The following is a 19370-nucleotide window of genomic DNA, read 5'->3' on the forward strand; positions in this document are numbered from 1 at the left end:
CAGTGCAGTCAGATATTTAATTACAGTGTCCCAGTATTCTGACCTTATTTTTTAGTAACTTTCTGGAACAAACTGTTTGGCATCAAATATTTGACCAAATATTTTGGCCAATTTTTGACCCATGCCTGTTTGTTTCTCTCAGTTCACACAACCCACAGCAGGAAGTGAGGGTTCATCAGGAAAAGGAAAAACAAATGACTATTCAAATGTTCTCCCTGTAGGATAGATATAGTAGATATATAAGCATATGTAAACACCTGTTAAACCCACAGGGAGATTAATGAATAACGCTCTAGCTTAAACACAAACACACTGTGCGATTCTGCCTTATTACCCAAATCATTCTGGGGAACCCAGGTGCTGTATATAAAGGACAAAGGAGACGTCGCTGAGCTGTGTTTTCTCAGTGCTGCACTGTACCTGCACTTGTCAGTCACGGTCCAACGTGTATCAACAATCGAGAGTTGATAGAGCCAGAGTAAACTGCAGACAGATTGTGTAAGACTGCTTATGTATGTGGTGACACATACAGCTCCCGTGTGATAGGCGAGGGAGCTTTTTCCCACAATTTCCTCTGTTTGCTTTCTGGCAGGATTGTGTGACCTACTCCAGATGTTGTGCTAATGAGCTGGGAGATTAGTGCCACCTTGTCATATTATGTACATTAATTCAAGGAACAAACCTCTTTTTTTTGGTTTGTTTTTCCTTTCCTTGTTTGTAACCACACAGAATTTGTATGATGTCATCTCTCTCCCTTTTCTTCATTTTTGAAAATCATTTTCATACATTTTCTTTTTCATTTCTGCATTTCCTCCCTCTGTCCATGGTTCACCTCTACGCAGTCCTGTGTAGCGCAATTTAGTCGAAGGGAACAATACTTAAGACGATCCAATTATACGTCGACATGGCCAAGTCATCGGAGACGTTTCATGAAGACAGCCGCAGATCGTCCCTCCATTATGCTGCATTTTAATGATGCGCTGTTCTGCGGACATCGACATGTGCATTAGATGAGTAGAAGGCACTTGCATGATTGCACTGAGCAGGGTGGAGGAGGATGGGTGCATTTCATTTTACAAATCTGCACGAGTGTTTGTGTGAGAAAGAGAGGAATTGATATGTTCTTGTGCATGTTTTTAATCAGATAAATCAATATGGACTCGCTACTGTTCTCCACTGCTATAGGTGCATGTGGATGTACACAAACATTAGTCATGTTGTGTAGCTATTTAATATGAACTGAGCTATAAGCAGACATCACGGAGTGGAAATGCACTTTTACGTGAGAGCCATGTAGTCACGCCTCAGTGCCCTCAGCTCAGGCTTTACTCCCTACATGCATGGTTTCCTCCTGCAGGACTGACTGTCACTATGCATCTATATACCCATTACGCAAGACCCCGCACAGAGCTCTTGTTTTCACGTGCCTGATTAAAGACAGTCTAATTAGCACGATACCTCTCCGGAAAAACAGGGTTCAAAATGATGGAAGCAGTGACACACACGATAGTTCGAACACATAATAAAGGGTGTATGTGGCGCGTACTTCTGGCTACACAATTTTCTTATCCTTACTCATTGTCTCCAGAGAGGAAAGGAAGCCCTCTGACTCTAATGAAGGTCTGGTTAGGTTCTGTCAAACACCTCTGTAATTTGTCAATAAGGCCATGATGGACTGTGCTGCAGCCGAGGAGGTCCAGGGACACGCCAGGGACTCCTGGCTCCTGATGAATCATTAGCTTGGGGCATGATTGGCTCTGTGGGAGCGGTGTTGCCACACAAACAGAGCGTTCTAGTCAGCGTTAGTGGGGATATGTTGATGGTGAAGCACAATGTGGCTCCTATTTCCCCATCGGGACACACTAAATGAGGACGAGGATGGTGTACGCCATGATTGCAGTCAGGCTATATGAATTGCCATAAGGGAAGCTGATATTACGGGGAGTAGAGCGAACATGGCAGTAGTCCTCTATGAAACAGTGGAGGTAAATCCGTCGCAGTGGTCGAGGCATTTCAGGACAAAGGAAGGTTGGCGAGGGAGAGGCAAGAGTGAGAATTGATCAAAAACGGCAGGTGAAAAGGAATGCGAAGTCATGTTGCTATAGCAACTAGCCATGCAGAGAGTATCTCTCTCTCTCTCTCATCTCACAAAGATGTGCAGAGCCGCTGCTTGACCATCTGAGCAGCTTCCGTATGCTCTCGGTGAACAGATAACACGTCAAGTATACTGTCCATCTGACTGTGTCATTTCACATTTACTCATGAGGGGTGGGGGGGTGGGGGGGGGGGGAGCACTTTAATCTCGCTACAGTGTTTTTCATGTTGCCAAAGCCAGAGAGAGCAATCCAATCCAGGATGGATCACATGCTAACCTTCCCATTTGTATGCATGAGACAGTGTTGCTGCCTATATCATTTCTAGAGGCAAGTGCCTGCGTTATTGAATAATGGAGCCAGGAAGACTGCTGGTTGCTACAGCAGCAGTGGAGCTCAGAAAAATATCTTCACTGCGTCAATATGTGATGATATGTATGATAGTTAATGCTAACACTGATACTAATAATAATTGTTTGTTCTTAGGATAAAACAGGCAAGAGTCTTTCTTTTTTTTAGTAAATGAGCCTTGAAAGATGTTGCCGTCCACAAGTCAAACATTTAGATTTAGTAACCCTGGAGGCTGCAGAAATGTTTGCGTAACATTTTTGTTTGATGCCATCTGTGTCCATATTTATGAGTTGAAAGAGGAGCAGCCGCATAAGCAGTGAGGCTGCAGTAATGACCGAGGCTGTGGGCCTCCTAATGAACAAGTATATGTTCACAGAGTCGACACTTAGCTGACGGTCACCACAGCATGAACGTGTTAATCTATAGCCTCCTGCACCAAAACCCCTAATATGAACATAATGGCCTCATTCAGTCAGCTATGGTTTGGCCCCCCATGAACCATTAGGCCTGTCAGGCATTCAGACCCAAACCATACCAAGCACAGATGATTATTCCCTGTTGCTTCCTGCTCTGAAACAGGGGATGACAGCTGCCAACGAGGCAAAAAAAAAGCCACGGGCATGCTTTTTCTTTTAACTCTTTTTCTTTATCTCTGTCTGGGGAGTAAACTCAGGGGGAAGTCACTAACTCACAACAAATATCCTTCACGTCGTGTGATCCGAAGATACTTCAATCAATTCAAATAAAATTTGCTCTAATTTAAAAAGCTCAGAGCAAGTTCAAAGATCGTGAAAAAACAGCTGCCTGCTGCGTAAAACAAACGAAGCTGTGCACGGACCAGAGCGTGCCGAGTTAACACCAACCTGTTCTTATTACCGAGGTAATGGACTAAGCTGACCTGGCAGCCATCTTGTTTAGAGACATCTGCTGAGGAATCCTTTGATGTGCCCGAGCAGTGATGGCAGCCCCCCCCCCATCCCGTGAGCCCCACTGTTTCTTTCTTCCTGCACATTGTGTGCCTCCCAAATATCAAAGGCTCCTGTCGCTCCCTCCCTCTGCACCATCAACCTAATGAAATTAACTGAATGTGTGACGAGCTGCAGCGGTCGCATCCTGGAGGAGTCCGAACAATGCTAGGGACACGGAGATGATAAGGTTAGAGGAAGAGGAAAACGGTTAGAAGGAGTGGTGAAAAAGGGAAGAAGAAGAGTTTGTTCATTGCACCAATCTCACAAGGAGGAACTTGAACAATCATTAGCAACTCAAAAGATCTAAAACTACCATTGCTGTTCGTTGACTGGGCAGCAGAGGAATCTTGAGGCTAGGCCCAGCTGTGATAAAGAGCTGCTGAGTCAAGGTCCTGGGCTAAGCTAAGCTAAAAAAAAAAACGGTCTGATGACCAATCTGGGGAGGCAGCTGCGTAGTCGGAGGATGAGAGGATTAGAACGTGTCGGCCTTAATAATCTAGACATCCTGGACGAAGATGACAGGGTTGGAAAGGAAGAAGACGATAGATAGCAAATGAGGAAGGATCAGCAGAGTGTAAGTAGAGGTCCAAGGATTACGGGATGGAGGTCACGGAAAGCTCTCGATCTCACAGACGGGAGCATACATGTAGAAATCTCTTTCTTAGAGACGGACATGAGACTTCACTTGACAGCCCTTGAAATGAAAATATTATAAAATGTGAAGCACCACTGGTGATGGATTTCTGTTTTAAGCATTCATAGAATATATGAGGCTTGAAAGATCATGAATTATAAGGCAAAATAGGAGAACATAAGGGCTTCTATTTTAAGAAGCTGAGGGCTTTTATGTCCCTTAACAGAAGCCTAAAGCTGCATTATTGAATAATAAAGACCATAAGACCAGAATAAATGCATTCATTAGGGGAGTCACAGTGGTGGAAAGTGTCACTACCATCACTCGAATGGGAGCAGAGTGAACATGTATGAGAAAAGACAGCATCCATTCAAATCAGTCTCGGAGGACAGATGAGAATATAGCTGGAACTCTAAATCAAGTCAGAAGAATGATCCGAAAAACCATCTTCAGATTTTTGTACCGATGGTTCAGACTGCTTGCAACAACTACCAAAATAACTAATGCTCACCTCAGTGAAGTTTGTTTGGATTAAACACATTTCTACATGGATTTTCATCACCATTTCAGCTTCAGTACAAGAAGTTCTTGGGACTTTTTGGGGTCATGTGACAGAGTGTCAAAACACATTTTTGTTAAAGCAACCATAGTGGATTTTCTGTGGTGGCTTGGGGGCGGGAGAACAAGCTGCAAACACAACATTGGCATTTTATCATCATCCTGTAGAGATGTTATGACCAACGTGTTAGCAGCAAACAGCTGCCAAGTGACACATCCAGCAGAAACGAGTTGTGAACGCAGCGACATTAGCATTCATTTTGAGATGGCCACCTGGTCAAAGAAAAGAAGATTATTTAGTTGTTTTTATTTTCATTTCTTATGTCCACCAAGGTAAACATCTGGCTCTCTAGCTGCCAAAAGCTCCACTGTGTTCACCAGCTACATGCTAACTTTGTCTGACAGCTGTTTGATGCTCGGCAGGTGGCCTAGAGAAAGCTTTAAGAGAGATTTTTGTGGGCGGCTGCAGCTGAAAACCAGGTTGATGAGAGCCGTGAGAGTGAACCTGAACAGTAAAGTAGTGGGAACAATGAGCTGACAGTTGATACACTATGTAGAGCTGAAGGACACTACAGAGTCAGGTGATGAATCTCTAGAGGCTCACCACTACAGTGAGCAGAGTGAGCCCTTTTACATCACGCATACACAGTCATTGGATCCATTGTTAGGATTTGGTGGCATCTAGCAGCGTAGTTACAGATGGAACCAACCCAATACCCCTCCGCTCACTCCTCCCTTTCCAAGACTGCGGTAACGTGAGCCAGCGAGTGTAAAACCATGGTAACGGAGTTTGCCTTGCTCAGAGGCCATCCCGACCATAATAACTTTACTCTGCTTCAAGAGCAACGGAAGTCCGATGGTGTCTGGCGGTGCAGTGGTTTTGCACTCTGCGGTTCACGCTAACGCAGTGAAGTGTGTCGGAGAACTACGGTGGCCTTCAGGTTATGTAGTAATGCAAATGGCTCTCAATAGAGCCAGTGTTTGGTTTGTCCACTCTGGGCTACAGTAGAAACATGTCAGCGATACACAGCAGACTCCGTGAAGAGGACCTACTTCCTATGTAAATATGAATGGCAAACACATAAATATATCTATTCCATATCTGCTAATCGATCTGCCTACATGCTACATGCTGGCCCTTTAATATAAAACATTAATTAGGTTATTAGTTTAACAAAACATTACTTACATACAAAACAGCAACTGACAGCCTTAAGTGTCAATTGTTAACGCAAATCAGGGGCAAAAATGTGAAAAATAGTCAAATTTCATCTTTTCAAGTACCTAAAATTGAATATAATTTCTGAAATAGGGAATCAATAGAGACACAATATCCTCTAATCCTGCTTGCTGAACATAAAACATTAAACGCTGAGAGCGCCTTGAGAAATCTTCTGTATTTACGCTGCGGCACACACCACCCCAATCCCGGAGCTCTCCAGTTAAGTTGCTCCATTTCCTGTGCGACAATAGCTAAATGGGTTCCTATTGAGGGCCGAGATGGGACACGGGGCAAGTGGCACGGCTCTCCGCCGCCTGTGGAGCGGCCCGGCTGACAGATGGTTTATTTCCATTTGCTGAGGATGCTGATAGGCTCTCTCGGCCGTGGCAAAATGGGAAATACTATTCATACAGGCATATCAGCCCCAGACACTCGGCTGACTGAGTAATACAGACATGTCAACTAAGCTGTCGTCAAAGAGAAAGAGAGACCGATAGACAGGGAGGGACACAGAGAGAGACAGGCGAGTCAAAGGCCACACGATACTCAGGGGAACAGTGCATGAAACTCATACCTAGAGACATAAATATTTGATTGTGAGATTATACTTTACATCCATGTGTCCACTTAGCTGGGCTGTGTTTAAGTGGTGGGCTGAAAGGCAATGATTGAATCAGATAATGAGTGCCTGCTGTGGGGCGTGCGAGTGGCATTTGATTGCTTTCTGCGAGAGAGACGAATTATGTAAAATGTTTAGAGATGCACCTGAAATATGAATGTAAGTGGTTATAGGTATCGTCAATTATTAAATGAGCTGGAATGATATGTATCGGGCTGAAATATTTGTGTTGGTGCATGTGTGCTGCTGCTCCTATGACAAGACATAGAGCAGCGTGAGTGTGTGTGTGTGTGTGTTAAATTCAGGCAATAATCATGAAGGCTATTAGCTGATAAAAGCGGTATCAATCACAGCCTGTCTACCTCTGTACGTCTCTTCTATCTTCTCTGTCATGTCTGTTTGATCCCGAACAAAAGACACCGTCATCAAATGGCATTATGGCATAAAGAAGACCACAGCTGTACAGACATCAAAGAGCTCTATAGGCCCCATAGACTGTAAAACAAACTGCACCATTTAGTTGAGAAGTAATCTGTTTGCCGTGACATAATTGCGTCACACACCAAAGTCGCGGCTCCTTACGGTCAGAAACACCGGTGAAACACACTCTGGTTTACGGGTAAAAAACACTTTACCGTTTGGCAAGGCTGGCAGTTGCCTGGGGCCCCCAACTATAAGGGCCAAAAACAGCTATTAGTTTGTTTGTTGACGTTTAGATATGAAAAATAATGAATTATGTAACTATTCTAACTGATTGTACCCCAAAATAACTTCCAAAATGTCCCTGCAGCACTTAAAAAATATGTATACTGTATACTACATACTGTGTACTTCTACATTGTAGTACTACATTTCCTTGGCAGACACGTTACTGCAGATTTCACTCACAACATATAACAATAAAAATGATATGCATTATTATATTCTATTAGAACTATGAAGCTACACATTGAACAGAGTAAAGTACATTGTGCTGATGATGTCTTTCTTTACTTGAACACTCTTCACTATACAGCATTAATAGTTTTACTTTTAGACTAATAGTTACGAATAGGTAACATTACTAGTGTTATGAGTTAGTATTACTCCAGGGGTTACAAACCAGTAAAATACAATCTGGTTGTATTATGCTTTCAGCTGGCTTATAACTCCGGAGTTCTTCTTCTTTTGTTAAGTTATATTGACAGTGTCCACTCAAATTGATCCCATTCATGACATAGTCCATTATATGGCCCAGGCTCAATTGCTATTCTTCTTTTGCTCTCCTCCTCACAGCCATTGACCTTCCCTCGTCTCCCACATCTTGTGACTCCATACTGAAGGGACACGTCAACGTTCCTGACAGCAGAAACATTGGAGAGGAGCCCACTCGTATGACCTCACCCTGTATCACACACATGCTCATGGTACACTCTCTCCGGCAATTCCCCTTCAAAAGTCAAACACACCAGATTACTTCTCCCCTTCTCGTTATCTTTTCAGTCTTGGTGCCCTACAAACACCTACAATAACACAAAATGACTTGGCTTTTACTGTGTGCTTGTTTATTTAAAGTGTATTAATATTGTGTCACGTGTCCAAATTGCACCAAACGCACCACGGCACTCCCTTTGTTTCCTAACAATACATCCGCTAAGTGTGAAGTAGTTCAGATGAATGTTTTTTGAGATATGCAAAGGACATACCCACATAGATACATACAGCGGTTCCTTGCTTTATCTTAGCTGTTGACAGTTTGTTATGGCAAACGAGGGAATAAAGTGTCCCCTTTCTACAATAAATGACTATTTTCCCAAACAGCTCAACTGATAGCCCCATCATTGAATATGTTCAATTATAGTGTTGCTCTTTGTGTTCCTGACATAATGGCCCTAATCCAGTAACGTCCTTGTACATGCATCTGCCACTTAAAGCAATGTATGAAGGGGAGGCAGGATAAAGGGGTATGTTACCTGCTAATAAAACAGTATTTGACTACATATAGATGAACACTGGGATTCACCTTTTTCATTATATTTAGGAATCATCAATAATTTCATTGTTTTGCACGATAATAAAGAACATAATGGTTCCTCTTGGAAAAGCCGGCCTCAAATCACCCTGTGGATGTTTGAAATGAAGTTAGAAACAAGCTGAGGCTCCTCATTATAAGCCTTGGAAAGAGACATTTCATTATGCCAAACCATTTCCACTAAAAAACCTTAATATCCTCTAATGACGCTCTGGGTACCCTAATGGACAGGAACTAACAGGAAAACTGGAAAGACGGGAACCGCTAAAACTTCATCACCAGTTCTGGCTATTTCATCTTTAAAGACAAAATTTCAAACGGGCCATTGGTTTTTAATGGGGTCAATCATGCAAATGAGGAGATTTATACTCAGTGTCGGCCTTTATAGGACGGTGGCATCTGGGCAGCAGATTGTGGTAATGAACGAATGAGAGGCACTGTGTCTTTAACAAATCACTGGAAACATCCCGATCACATACCCGATACTCCCAGAGGTGTTACAGGTACAGCCACAATTAATAGATTAGTTCACAGAAAATGATTTTCAAAAATGTCAATTATCAGTTTATTGTTGAATTTGTCTTAATTTACGGATATACTGCGTTTCTCCATTTTTTAAAATAATTTTTAGTTGAATATTTATATAATGAATACTTGAATATCGAGTTTTGGACTGTTGGTCGGACAAAATTAAACATTATAAGATGACTTTCAGACCCTGTGATGTGCATTAAAAAAAAACTAAAATATTTCTTTAGTATTTAATTATCGAGATGATTAATTGATTAACTCTCTTTTTTTTGTATTAATTAAAATATAATGTTGCAGCCCTAATGCTGTACCTCCCACCCCTTGCTTAGCTTGTTAGCATTAAAAGTCCATTAACTCTGTGCACTTTAAAACAGATTTAAGTGTGGACATGACCAACACTGGATACTTTCTTCACTGATGAAGAAAAACTAGTTTCAATGTCTGAATCTAAGATGAAGGGAGGAGAAAATCATTTGAATTTGCCTTTATTTCTTCCTCCTCCAACGTGTCCATGCCTTTCTCTGTACTCCCTCTGCTTTTAAGAGTTGCCTCATTACTTTCACTTGTTCATTCCACTGCGTCAGTAATTTATCAGGGGTAACGTTTCACCATCAAAGCTGTAGCATTTGCATGATCTGAACTTCAATCTGTGCACTGGAGTTCTTATGCAAAAGCATGATGTTGCTGCCGTGCCCATCTGCCTCATTAGCAATTCCAGTCCATCCCAAACATTATGTATGTGTGTGTGTGTGTAGCGAGTCCACTGCTGGCCAGAATTAGTGTCCTGGCGATGGAGCAGAATGTGAGGGATTGATCCCTCTCTGTGCCCCTCCCTCGCACCCCTACACTGCCCAATTATAAGACTGTGTGTTTGATTTTCGTCCAGGCGCTGTTTCTCGGTTCTACAGAAACCTCCACCGCTGGCCTCGCGGTCGCCTTGCAGTCCCTCTGCCCACTCATACCCTCCAATTAAGCCGCTTTCTTGTTTAAAGACACAGCAATCCCACAATGCCATGCTGTACAACAGAGGATCCTCCCACGCACACACACACACACACTGGGGTTTCCACAGCTGAAGCTGTACGTCCACGTCGCACAACCCCACACACACACACAATAACGAGTTTCTCCACTGCTGCTGGCTGACTGACTTCAACACCAGTGGTTTTCTTCTACAGGTCCAGCTGTTTTTATTTGTTGTACCACTATTAGCATGCACATACATTAAAATAGATCACGCGCTTATGTATGAGAGTCACAGTACACACACATGCTCAGGGCCAAGTAGACACGTGACGGCAAAGCGCATACTGCATAACAGCTGCCATAAAGATGAAAGAAGAAGAAAAAAAATGTTTTTCAGTTGGCTGGTGGTTACCTAGGCAATTAAAGATGGAGCTGAGAGGATTGTTTCGCCTTCCTCAGAGAGACGGAGACGGAGAGAGTGCCGAGGTAACGCGTGAGCTTGAAAAGAAGGCAACGTGACTTCTCTCTTCGCTTTGTGAAATGCAAATGATTTATCCGGCAGGGAAAGTCCTCAACTTAAATACCGTATACATCCGATGAATCTACCGCATCAGAACTTCACCTGCAGAAACAAATGAATGGCAGAAGAGAAGCAGCCCTGCTGTGTTTGTCATGTTTAACCTCAGTATAAAGGGTTCATATTTAGCAAATATATGGAACATTTCCAACAGACCAGACTGTAACCATGGTAATCCACATCACCTACTTGGTTATTTTTCTCTCCTGAGCCGATGGAAAACAGCTTGATATAATGGGACGTAACCAGGCTCTGACACACACACACAAACATAGTAACAGAGGTTCTTTGGCTCTTATTTTCTCTCAAGTGACAGACCATAAAGTCTTTGTGTACAGAGTTGATACGACTGATTGTCGTGTTACACAGCCGAGCGGGTATCACGGTTCTGAGGCCGGTCTCAACCACACACCAGCTAAATCACCGCAAATAGGTATATGAGTGAGAGCAAATCAATACGGGGCTTTTCATTATGGTTCCATCTCCTGGTACAGGTGGGTTCACAGTGATGTCAGATAAAGTGGAAATTGGAAGACTCATCAAGGACTTCGGTCTCTTCAATAATGAGCCGCTGGAAGGCGAGGATGTGTCACCGGTGCGGAGCGTGAGCCGTCAGCTCCACTGGACTTTTGATTTACTTTATCTGCTGTGTGCAGATTCACACACGGAGCCGTACCTGAACCGAACGGATTCCTCTTGATAAGAAACTGCCAGCATTCAGGGAAAGCTCACATCTTTAAGACCAGCAGATAAAGTGTTGAATTGTCAGTTTATAATGCTGTAACATATGCAATGCATTCGAAAGAGTTGTGTTTTGATGTTGTAATCTACTTTAGCTGTTTTGAGCTGCATGTTGACGATTATATTTCTGCCTCCTCTTTGATGGATTTCTGAGTGCTAGAAGTGAAATGGGGGAACTTGGAGAAAAAGGCCTAAAAGGACTTAAACTTGATGCCAAAGGCTTCTGTTTAACACCGATATTATTGTGACCCATTGGGTCCGCAATAACAACTAGCTGCACTAAAATGATGAAACACATCATCAACAAACTAAATGGTACAAAATCAACATGGAAAATAACTAGCCCAGGTTTAAAGACTGATGAAGGTCATCAGTTGTAGATACAGTAGCTACACTGTGGTCCGAGAAAATACTTGTGCTGCTATACTTACATGTGCAGCTGCTGTCTGTTGGCACATTACTCTCAATACTTTAAAATACTTTATAGCAATTTTATCCTTGTCTTTGTTTGTGGGCCATGCTATGAGCAATAACACATTGAGGGTGTCCTGTAATATGATGAAGACGGACTACAATGAACAACTAGAAAGTAAATAGTTCTTTAATTATTCAGGTTTTAAATGTGTTGATGATACAAAATCATTTAAGAGCTACTTTTCTTTCTGCTATTTTCTTTGAAGATTATATATGTACTTTTACAATTATATGTAAAATTGTCATCTTTTAAACGATATAACTGCCTTGTATTCATTATTCTGCCTTTATGAAAATATAGTCTCTCTCTATTCTGATGTGTTTAAACTGAAACAGTTTGACCTGTGTTGTTGTCTCATACAGTAATGATGCAGAAACAACCACGGAGTTCCAGTACATTGTTCTAAAAGTGGTGAAAGAGATGACGTTGGTTCCTGTGTTCAGCTTGGTTGAGCTTCTTCTGGCATGATTCATCACTTTCCTTCCCTTCCACTGACCTCCTCTTCCCCTCCATAAAACCAGCCATCTATTTCTCTCCGAGACCATCCATCCATTTGAAATCTTTTACCTGAGAAACCCTTTAGCGCCCATATGCTTCCACCGCTGGTTTTATAGCTGTGCACAGAACTAACGTAATCAACGTATTTATGTGTTCCAGATGAAAGGCAGTGCAGGGATTCTGCTTTCGTCTTTGAGTCTAAAATGCAATTAAACTACATTTTTACAAATGACATTGTGCATAAAATACTTAAAAAGGACAACATGTAGTAAGACAGAAAGCGTATGACTAATGGTGGTCTCTAAAACGTGTGTTTTGTGTGTGCATGAGCCCCCTTGCTTTTCATCAGAATAGTGTGAGTCAAGCTTTGGGGAAGCAGAGCCCTTCACTGCTGATTATACACTCTCCTGCTTTTTAATTGACAAAACAAATGAATGAATACCCATCCATTATGTATGGACACCCACTTCTGATGGTAACCATACTCTAATTAGAAAGAAAACCAATTAATCTGCCCCATCGTTACGTAAGCCATTGTATCCATGTTTCATTCATATCTACCTTTATTAAATTCAATTAAGTATACGTAATTAGAATCTACATTTGGACTTCAGGAGCCATTTGTATGCTGGTTTGTATGTTGGTACACTGATGAGAAATAGCTCTGACTCATAAGCAGGTGGTTTTTGTGGCCATGGTATTGGGCTAGAAATAGAGCAAACAAATGTAGCTAGAACATCTAATACAGGGAAAACTGTAATGTAGTGGACAGCATTGTCCTGCTACGCCATGAAATTGGGTGGATTTTGATGACATTTTATTATTTTTTAACAATAATAAAAACTAAATTATGTTGCTAAAATATGAATATGATGGGCATAACTGAGTACATTTCATAAAAACAAATACCAAATGAAATAAAAACATCAAATAAATTACAATTAAATATATAAAATAAGAGCGGTGGGGGTTGTAACAATGCCTTTAAACACACACATTAATCTTACAAAAGGTACATTTTACGCATATGTACACATTATTACCAACACACTATGGTTCAGACAATTTTCTGGTTGACACAGCAATAGCATTATTGAACTTGACCTACACGGTGCTGTACTGCAGGCTACAACAGGCCTATGTGTCTGGCTACTCATGTGGAGATGATACACTTTAGCGCTAAGCTACTGAAAATGCATTTTTTTGTGTGCAGCCAGAGAGCTACCTTCCCAAGTAACAAGTGCCTGTGGTTCTGCATTAGCCAGCAATCTCTCTCACTTGCAGTGCATTTCTGCCCTCTCTCGCTCCATTCACAGTGGATAAGTCGCAGAGCGGGTAGACAGAGAATAATGACGTTGAGCATGCACAACAACTGCCTCCCTAGGAGAGGGCCCCGGGGAGCATTTTGCAGTATTATGCAGTCAGCCCTAACTAAAACATCATTACAACCATATTCACAGCCTTGACCAAGAGTACAGACTGGCTGGAGAGAGGGGATGGATGGATGGAGGAGTGGATGGATGGATGGATGAAGGGATGAGTGAATGGGTGGATGAGTTGATGGATGGAGGGCTGCGATTAATAAGTATTTTCATTATCAAATAATCTGCTGGCTATTTTCTCAATTGAATCTGTAAATCATTTGGTCTATAAATGTCTGAAATCAGTGAACAATGATCGTTATAATTTCCCACAGCCCAAATGGGATGTATTGAAATTGCTTGTTGTTTTTCAAGTTGCTCGTTGTTTATTTGACCAGCAATACAAAAACCCAAAATATTCTGTTAACTGTCATATAAAATTAATAAAAACACACATAATTTACCTAGTGAGAGGTTGGAACTAGACTAAATGACTAAAACAATAGTTACAGATTGTTTTTTTACGGTTGCACCTCTAGATGGATGAATGGATTGGTGATTCTGTAGATGGAAAGACGCCATGGTTTAATGTATTGAACACAAACATCTCCAAATTCAATTTGCTTCGACATCATGCACTTCACAGATGTTAACATTCATTGCATTTACCTGCAGGACAGTAACAGTTTCTTATTCCGGTACAAAATCCTGTCCTAAATACATAAACGAGCAATGTAAAGCTCCCAATGGGGCTTAAACACTACTACTGATACTGATTAAACACAAATCTGACAGCAAGCAAAGTGAAAGTTTTTAAACAGTGGGACAGGAAAAAAAAATCTGAGCACGATCAGTCAAGTCTTTTCTATTTAAGGTAATAATCAATTTTTTTTTATTACATTTGTGTATTGTTGGGATCTTGTCAGCAATAGCCATTCCATGTGTTAACATTGTTAGTGGCGGAGTCCTCCATTCCCGTGTCGTATTCAAATTGCTTTCAAACACACGAGGGATTCACAGGAAATGAGGTGTGTATGTAATCCAGATTTACCGCTTGTAATTGCATCTCACTGATATCGGCCTCACTGTTCATCCTTCCAACGCCGTATCAGAGCCGTGTAAAGTAGCTGCTAATGCAAACCGGACATTTCCTACTGTTGCTGCTTCACATTAAAAGTGGTCCACTGGCGAAACACAGGTGCCTTTTTATTGTGAAACAATCACAGGAAACGCAATGTATTCGGTACATTTAACGTGATCTTTGATCTATAAAATGAGGGTTTGGGCTTTTTTTTTGTGTCAGTTTGGAATATTCTAGCGATCAGCCACAGAGGAGGAGTTGCAGGTGGACGGTGTTCTCCAGGTGCAGCACGGAATTAAATTGCGTTTTTTATTGACCGACTTCTTTATCTGTTTGTTTGGCTGCACTGCAGTTGCTTGTGTATTGTATTTCTGACAAGCCGTAGGTGTGCTCGCTGTACTGATAACCAGCACTTGCTATTACCACAGTAACATTAGGTGTCGCCAAATTAATCAGGAATTAACTTTTACGAATTACAACTTTTATTTTTCATTGCAACTTTAATGTCTCCTCACTTAAGTATTTTAGTCTCACAACCCTTTAGAGTTAATATTTACGTTTCTATTTACATGTAGTAATGTGCATTTTTGTTTGCGTATAGCAGATGTTGATAGTACATGATATTTTTTTAAAGCTATCTGTACTATACATTTGTTCATGTACTTATACTACTGTGACAGTTCCCTTTCTCTGCATGGGATCAATAAAACGTAATCTGATCCAACAGAGGCAATAATCTTTGAAATGTTTTCTAAATAAGACTCCAGACTGCGATCTATGTGGAGTGAGCCGGCTATCAGCAGCTCGGCTGACCTGCTGAGCTAAAGGCCGTCCAGGCAGAACTCATGAGCAATACTTAATTATGCACACGTTACAAAAACTACTCACTCATTAAACTGGAGCGAATAAACTGAACTGACACGGTAATGAGCAACTGAATACATAAATGAAAAACTGCACACAGCGACAAACATTTGGAGAAGTAGCATGAAATCACTTCAGCTTGCTAACAAGAACCCAGAACAGCTCCTCTTAATGCTGCGTTATAAACAATGAGTGGCAAACGTTGTTGACACTGTAGCTCATTGCAACGACGACAGGATCAAAATGTACACGATTCAGAAGATGTGGCAAATTTGTTACAATGTGAAAATATGAAAAATGGTACTCTCCACATTTAAACACCAAAAGAAAGAGAGAACCTATGACTCTCATCACAATGTAACCTAAAAAAAAGAAAATGAACCGCAACATCCATCATTCTAGACCTGTCAAGGAAACAACTCTTCACTTTAGGTGTCCATCATCCTGCATCACAGCACCTTTCAGACAGTAACAGCTTCCCCGCTTGTGCTTGTAAGAAACAAGACATCAAAACCTCGCCTGTGCAGCAAATGGTTCCCGAAAACTTCGCCTTCCCTTCAACTCGTGATTGCAACCCACCTCCTTGCACCGCTGGCTAATCTGCAGATAATTAACAATATGGTGGGAGAGCAACATGACAACAATATGTAAATCTGGCTTTGACTCAACATGCATCCGCTTCTTGCCTTACAACCTTTTTTGAAATTTATCTGAGAATTATACCTTTCATCTTTGCGTGCTCGTAAAAAAAAAAAAAGAATAATAAAAAAAGGTGCGCAGTGCGAAAACACACCACTACAAACACGCACAAACATCTCCACCCTGAATGCTGTGTGTAACTCTCTGCTTTTCTCTCCCAGGCTGTGACCCAGCCGTGTAATGAAGGCTATAAATCAGCACCTTGGACAGCGCTAGGCAGCCCTCAGCTCCTGGATGTACACACGACTGGAGTCAGGCGAGGGAGTGAGTGGGGGAGCCGCTTTTCAGCACCGGGGGAGAGCGGACAGCGACAGCCTCTGACATTCCTACTGTAAAGAGGCGAAAAGCCTGCACAGTACTGATGACTAAACAGAGTTATTCAGGTTGTTGCACAGCTAGCTTAGCAGGCCTGTGATTCAGATGAAAGGGATGAGGGGGATGGATGTGTGTATGTGTGTGTGTGTGTGTGTGTGAATGAGGTCCTATCCTGAGAGATGCTGCTACTGCAGAGTGACAAAAAGAGAGAGGTAGGGAGAGAGTGACAACAGGAACAGAGAGATGTGTTGGAAGCGGGAGGAGGAGGTGGTGGTGGTGAGCACTTATCCGCCTCTCTTGAGAGTCCCAACACGGCCCTTTGCACGTTACACGCAAAGGTTACATCTATGGAAAAGATAAAAAGGGACAGCGCGACGAATGAAAGAGTCATCGACATAAAGGAGGAGGAGGAGGAGAGGCGATGAGCTACGACCACACACACACGCGTCTCACACACGATAGCGTGTGTCTCGGTATGTACATGCTGACTTTAAAACTCCATTCTGCGCACGCACGGATGCACACACGTACATATGTAAATGGGGACGGTAAGTTCGACAGCGCTAAAAGGTAGAAGCTCATACAGAGACAGTATTCTACGGAATCTTGTTAGCTTAATACTTCCGCATGCTCAGTTGTGTGGCTTTATGGCATGCTTGGTAACCTGCCCTTGATGGTTTCAATTCGCCGTAGTCATAATCGGGGTCATGCTTCAACCCTGTCGCAGACCTCTTACAACCCGCTGTCCGTAGTCTTAGCGTTCCATTGTAATCCCCCCCCCACACACACACACACAAAAAAAAGAGATGCCCGCATTAAGTTAAATATTCATGTTCCCAGCACTGGTCTATTTTTATCATTAAGCCCTCACAGGTAGGAGAAGCGGCATAGTGACTGTTCTCTCATCCGCAACGTGTCTCTCCAGTGCATCCCTGAGAGTCCTGACAACAACAAGGAGATTTGTACCATAGCGCAGAACGGGCGACATGAAAGAGTGAGAGAAAAGCTGAGACGAATGTAGAGAGCACAAGGAAGAAAACGAGGGCAGTGAACGAGAGAGCTGGGCCTTGAGAGAGAGAGAGAGAGAGAGATAGTGAGAGAGAGAGTGAGAGAGACAGATGTGTGTAGAGCAACACCAATCCTCAACATATAGCAGGGAGGAAAATAAAATACTGCTGGTGTGCAGCTCCTGAAGAATTATCCTCAGTTCAAAAGAGCTGATGGGTTTTAGAAAGGTTGCCAAACCAAACATATATGTGGGACTTTAACGGCATTCATGACTTCATGAATAATGTTCCAAAAATGTGCAGTGCCTCTCCCTTGCACTTAAAAGAACAGGTTCAATTTCCGTCTGGGCCTGAGAAGGTATGCGCTCTCTGGTGAACAGCCGGTATACTGTAAGAGCACTCCCGACCCAGCTCTGCACAAACCAGCAACCCACAGGTTTTCGCCAGAAAGCCTGCAGAGACGGAGGACTGGGCTGAGCGATGGGGATTGGATGGAGGGCTGATTTTGACAGCTGGGGGCGATGGGATTAGCAGCAATGGTGGCTCGGTATCTGTAATTCTGACTGGCTGTGTGTGCATGCTAGTGTGTTCGTGTGTGATGGTGGTGTGTGTGTGAGGTGTGTGTGTGTGTGAGCATGCACATGCTCATACTGCCTGTCCACCGAGTGCCATATGTGGTGGGAGCATTTATGTTTGCCGTGAAGAAGAAATGAACCAGCGGACGGCTGCGCCGGAAAACGTTCCGTATTGTGCGGGCATGTATGCATATTTGATTGTATGTCTCCGTTTGTGTGCGCGTGTATGTGTGTGTGTGCGTGTGTGTGTGTGTGTGTGTGTGTGTGTGTGTGTGTGTGTGTGCTGGGCAAAGCTGTAATGCCTTTACACTAACCATCCACCGTATGGAGTGAGCCCATTACTATTCTTGTCACAACAGCCTTGCAGTAAGAGCAGCAGCAGAGGAAGCAAGCAGGCAGACCACTGTACAGTGCTGTAACACTCACACGCACACACACACACACACACACACACACACTTCCCCTTCCAATGACTTGCTCACTCCCATCAGTGTAAACCCAAATTGTGCACGGTGTGTGTGCTTTACGAGGCATTTCATGTGCTACATTTATTTATTCTCCCTCTGTGCGTGTGCGTGGGCAGATGTACAGTATCTATGTGCCTTACGTTACCATATGAATGCCCCTGTTTCTGCATATCTGCTCATGTGTGTGCGTGACTGCGTGACACATCCCATCACTCACCCTGGCTTTGCGCTCCCCCGTCTCCCTCCTCTGTGTCGGTCAGGTTGTTAAGCATCCCGGCTCCTCTACGGTACTCTTCTTCTACTGCGGAGCGGTGTCACCGATCGAGCTCTCGGCGGCTCTCCCTGCGCTCCACCCACTGTGATACGGCCGCAGAAATCGCGGGGAAGCAGCGTAGAAAATATGCCAGCCGGATCCTCCTCGCTCCGCGCTGCCCGTAGGATGCACGAAGAGAGGCAGCAGAAGAGAGAGAAGGATTTTTTTTTTTCCTCCCTCTGTAGATCCTCCTCTTGACGTCTCTTCTCCGCTGGCTTGTAAGCGTGACTCTCTCTCTCTCTCTCTCTCTCTCTCTCTCTGTTGCTGCCCCCCCTCTCTCTCTCTCTGTTGCTCTCTCTCGCTACATGAGGAGGATGAGGAGGAGGGAAGAGGGAAGCTGCAGGAGTTTGGTGATGATGGAACGCCTCAAAGCTGCACACACTTGCTCTCTCCCTCCTTCCCTCTTTTCCTTCTCTCGGTCTCTTTTTTCTTTTCCTTTTTCAC

General features: G+C 43.0%; 1 protein-coding gene across 1 annotated transcript in view; it reads right to left on the bottom strand.

Moving 5' to 3' along the window:
* Window positions 1-18885, bottom strand: part of slc12a5a (solute carrier family 12 member 5a) — a gene marked incomplete at both ends in the record, with an annotated part of 91158 nt that extends 72273 nt beyond the window's left edge. Inside the window, one exon of the mRNA XM_079186133.1 lies at window positions 18827-18885. Within this exon, the coding sequence (XP_079042259.1) occupies window positions 18827-18885 (59 nt within the window). The remainder of the gene's footprint in view (window positions 1-18826) is intronic.
* Window positions 18886-19370: the final 485 nt, after the last annotated feature.

Source organism: Pholis gunnellus (assembly GCF_910591455.1).
Source record: "Pholis gunnellus genome assembly, chromosome: 3".
NCBI classification, from domain to species: Eukaryota; Metazoa; Chordata; class Actinopteri; order Perciformes; family Pholidae; genus Pholis; species Pholis gunnellus.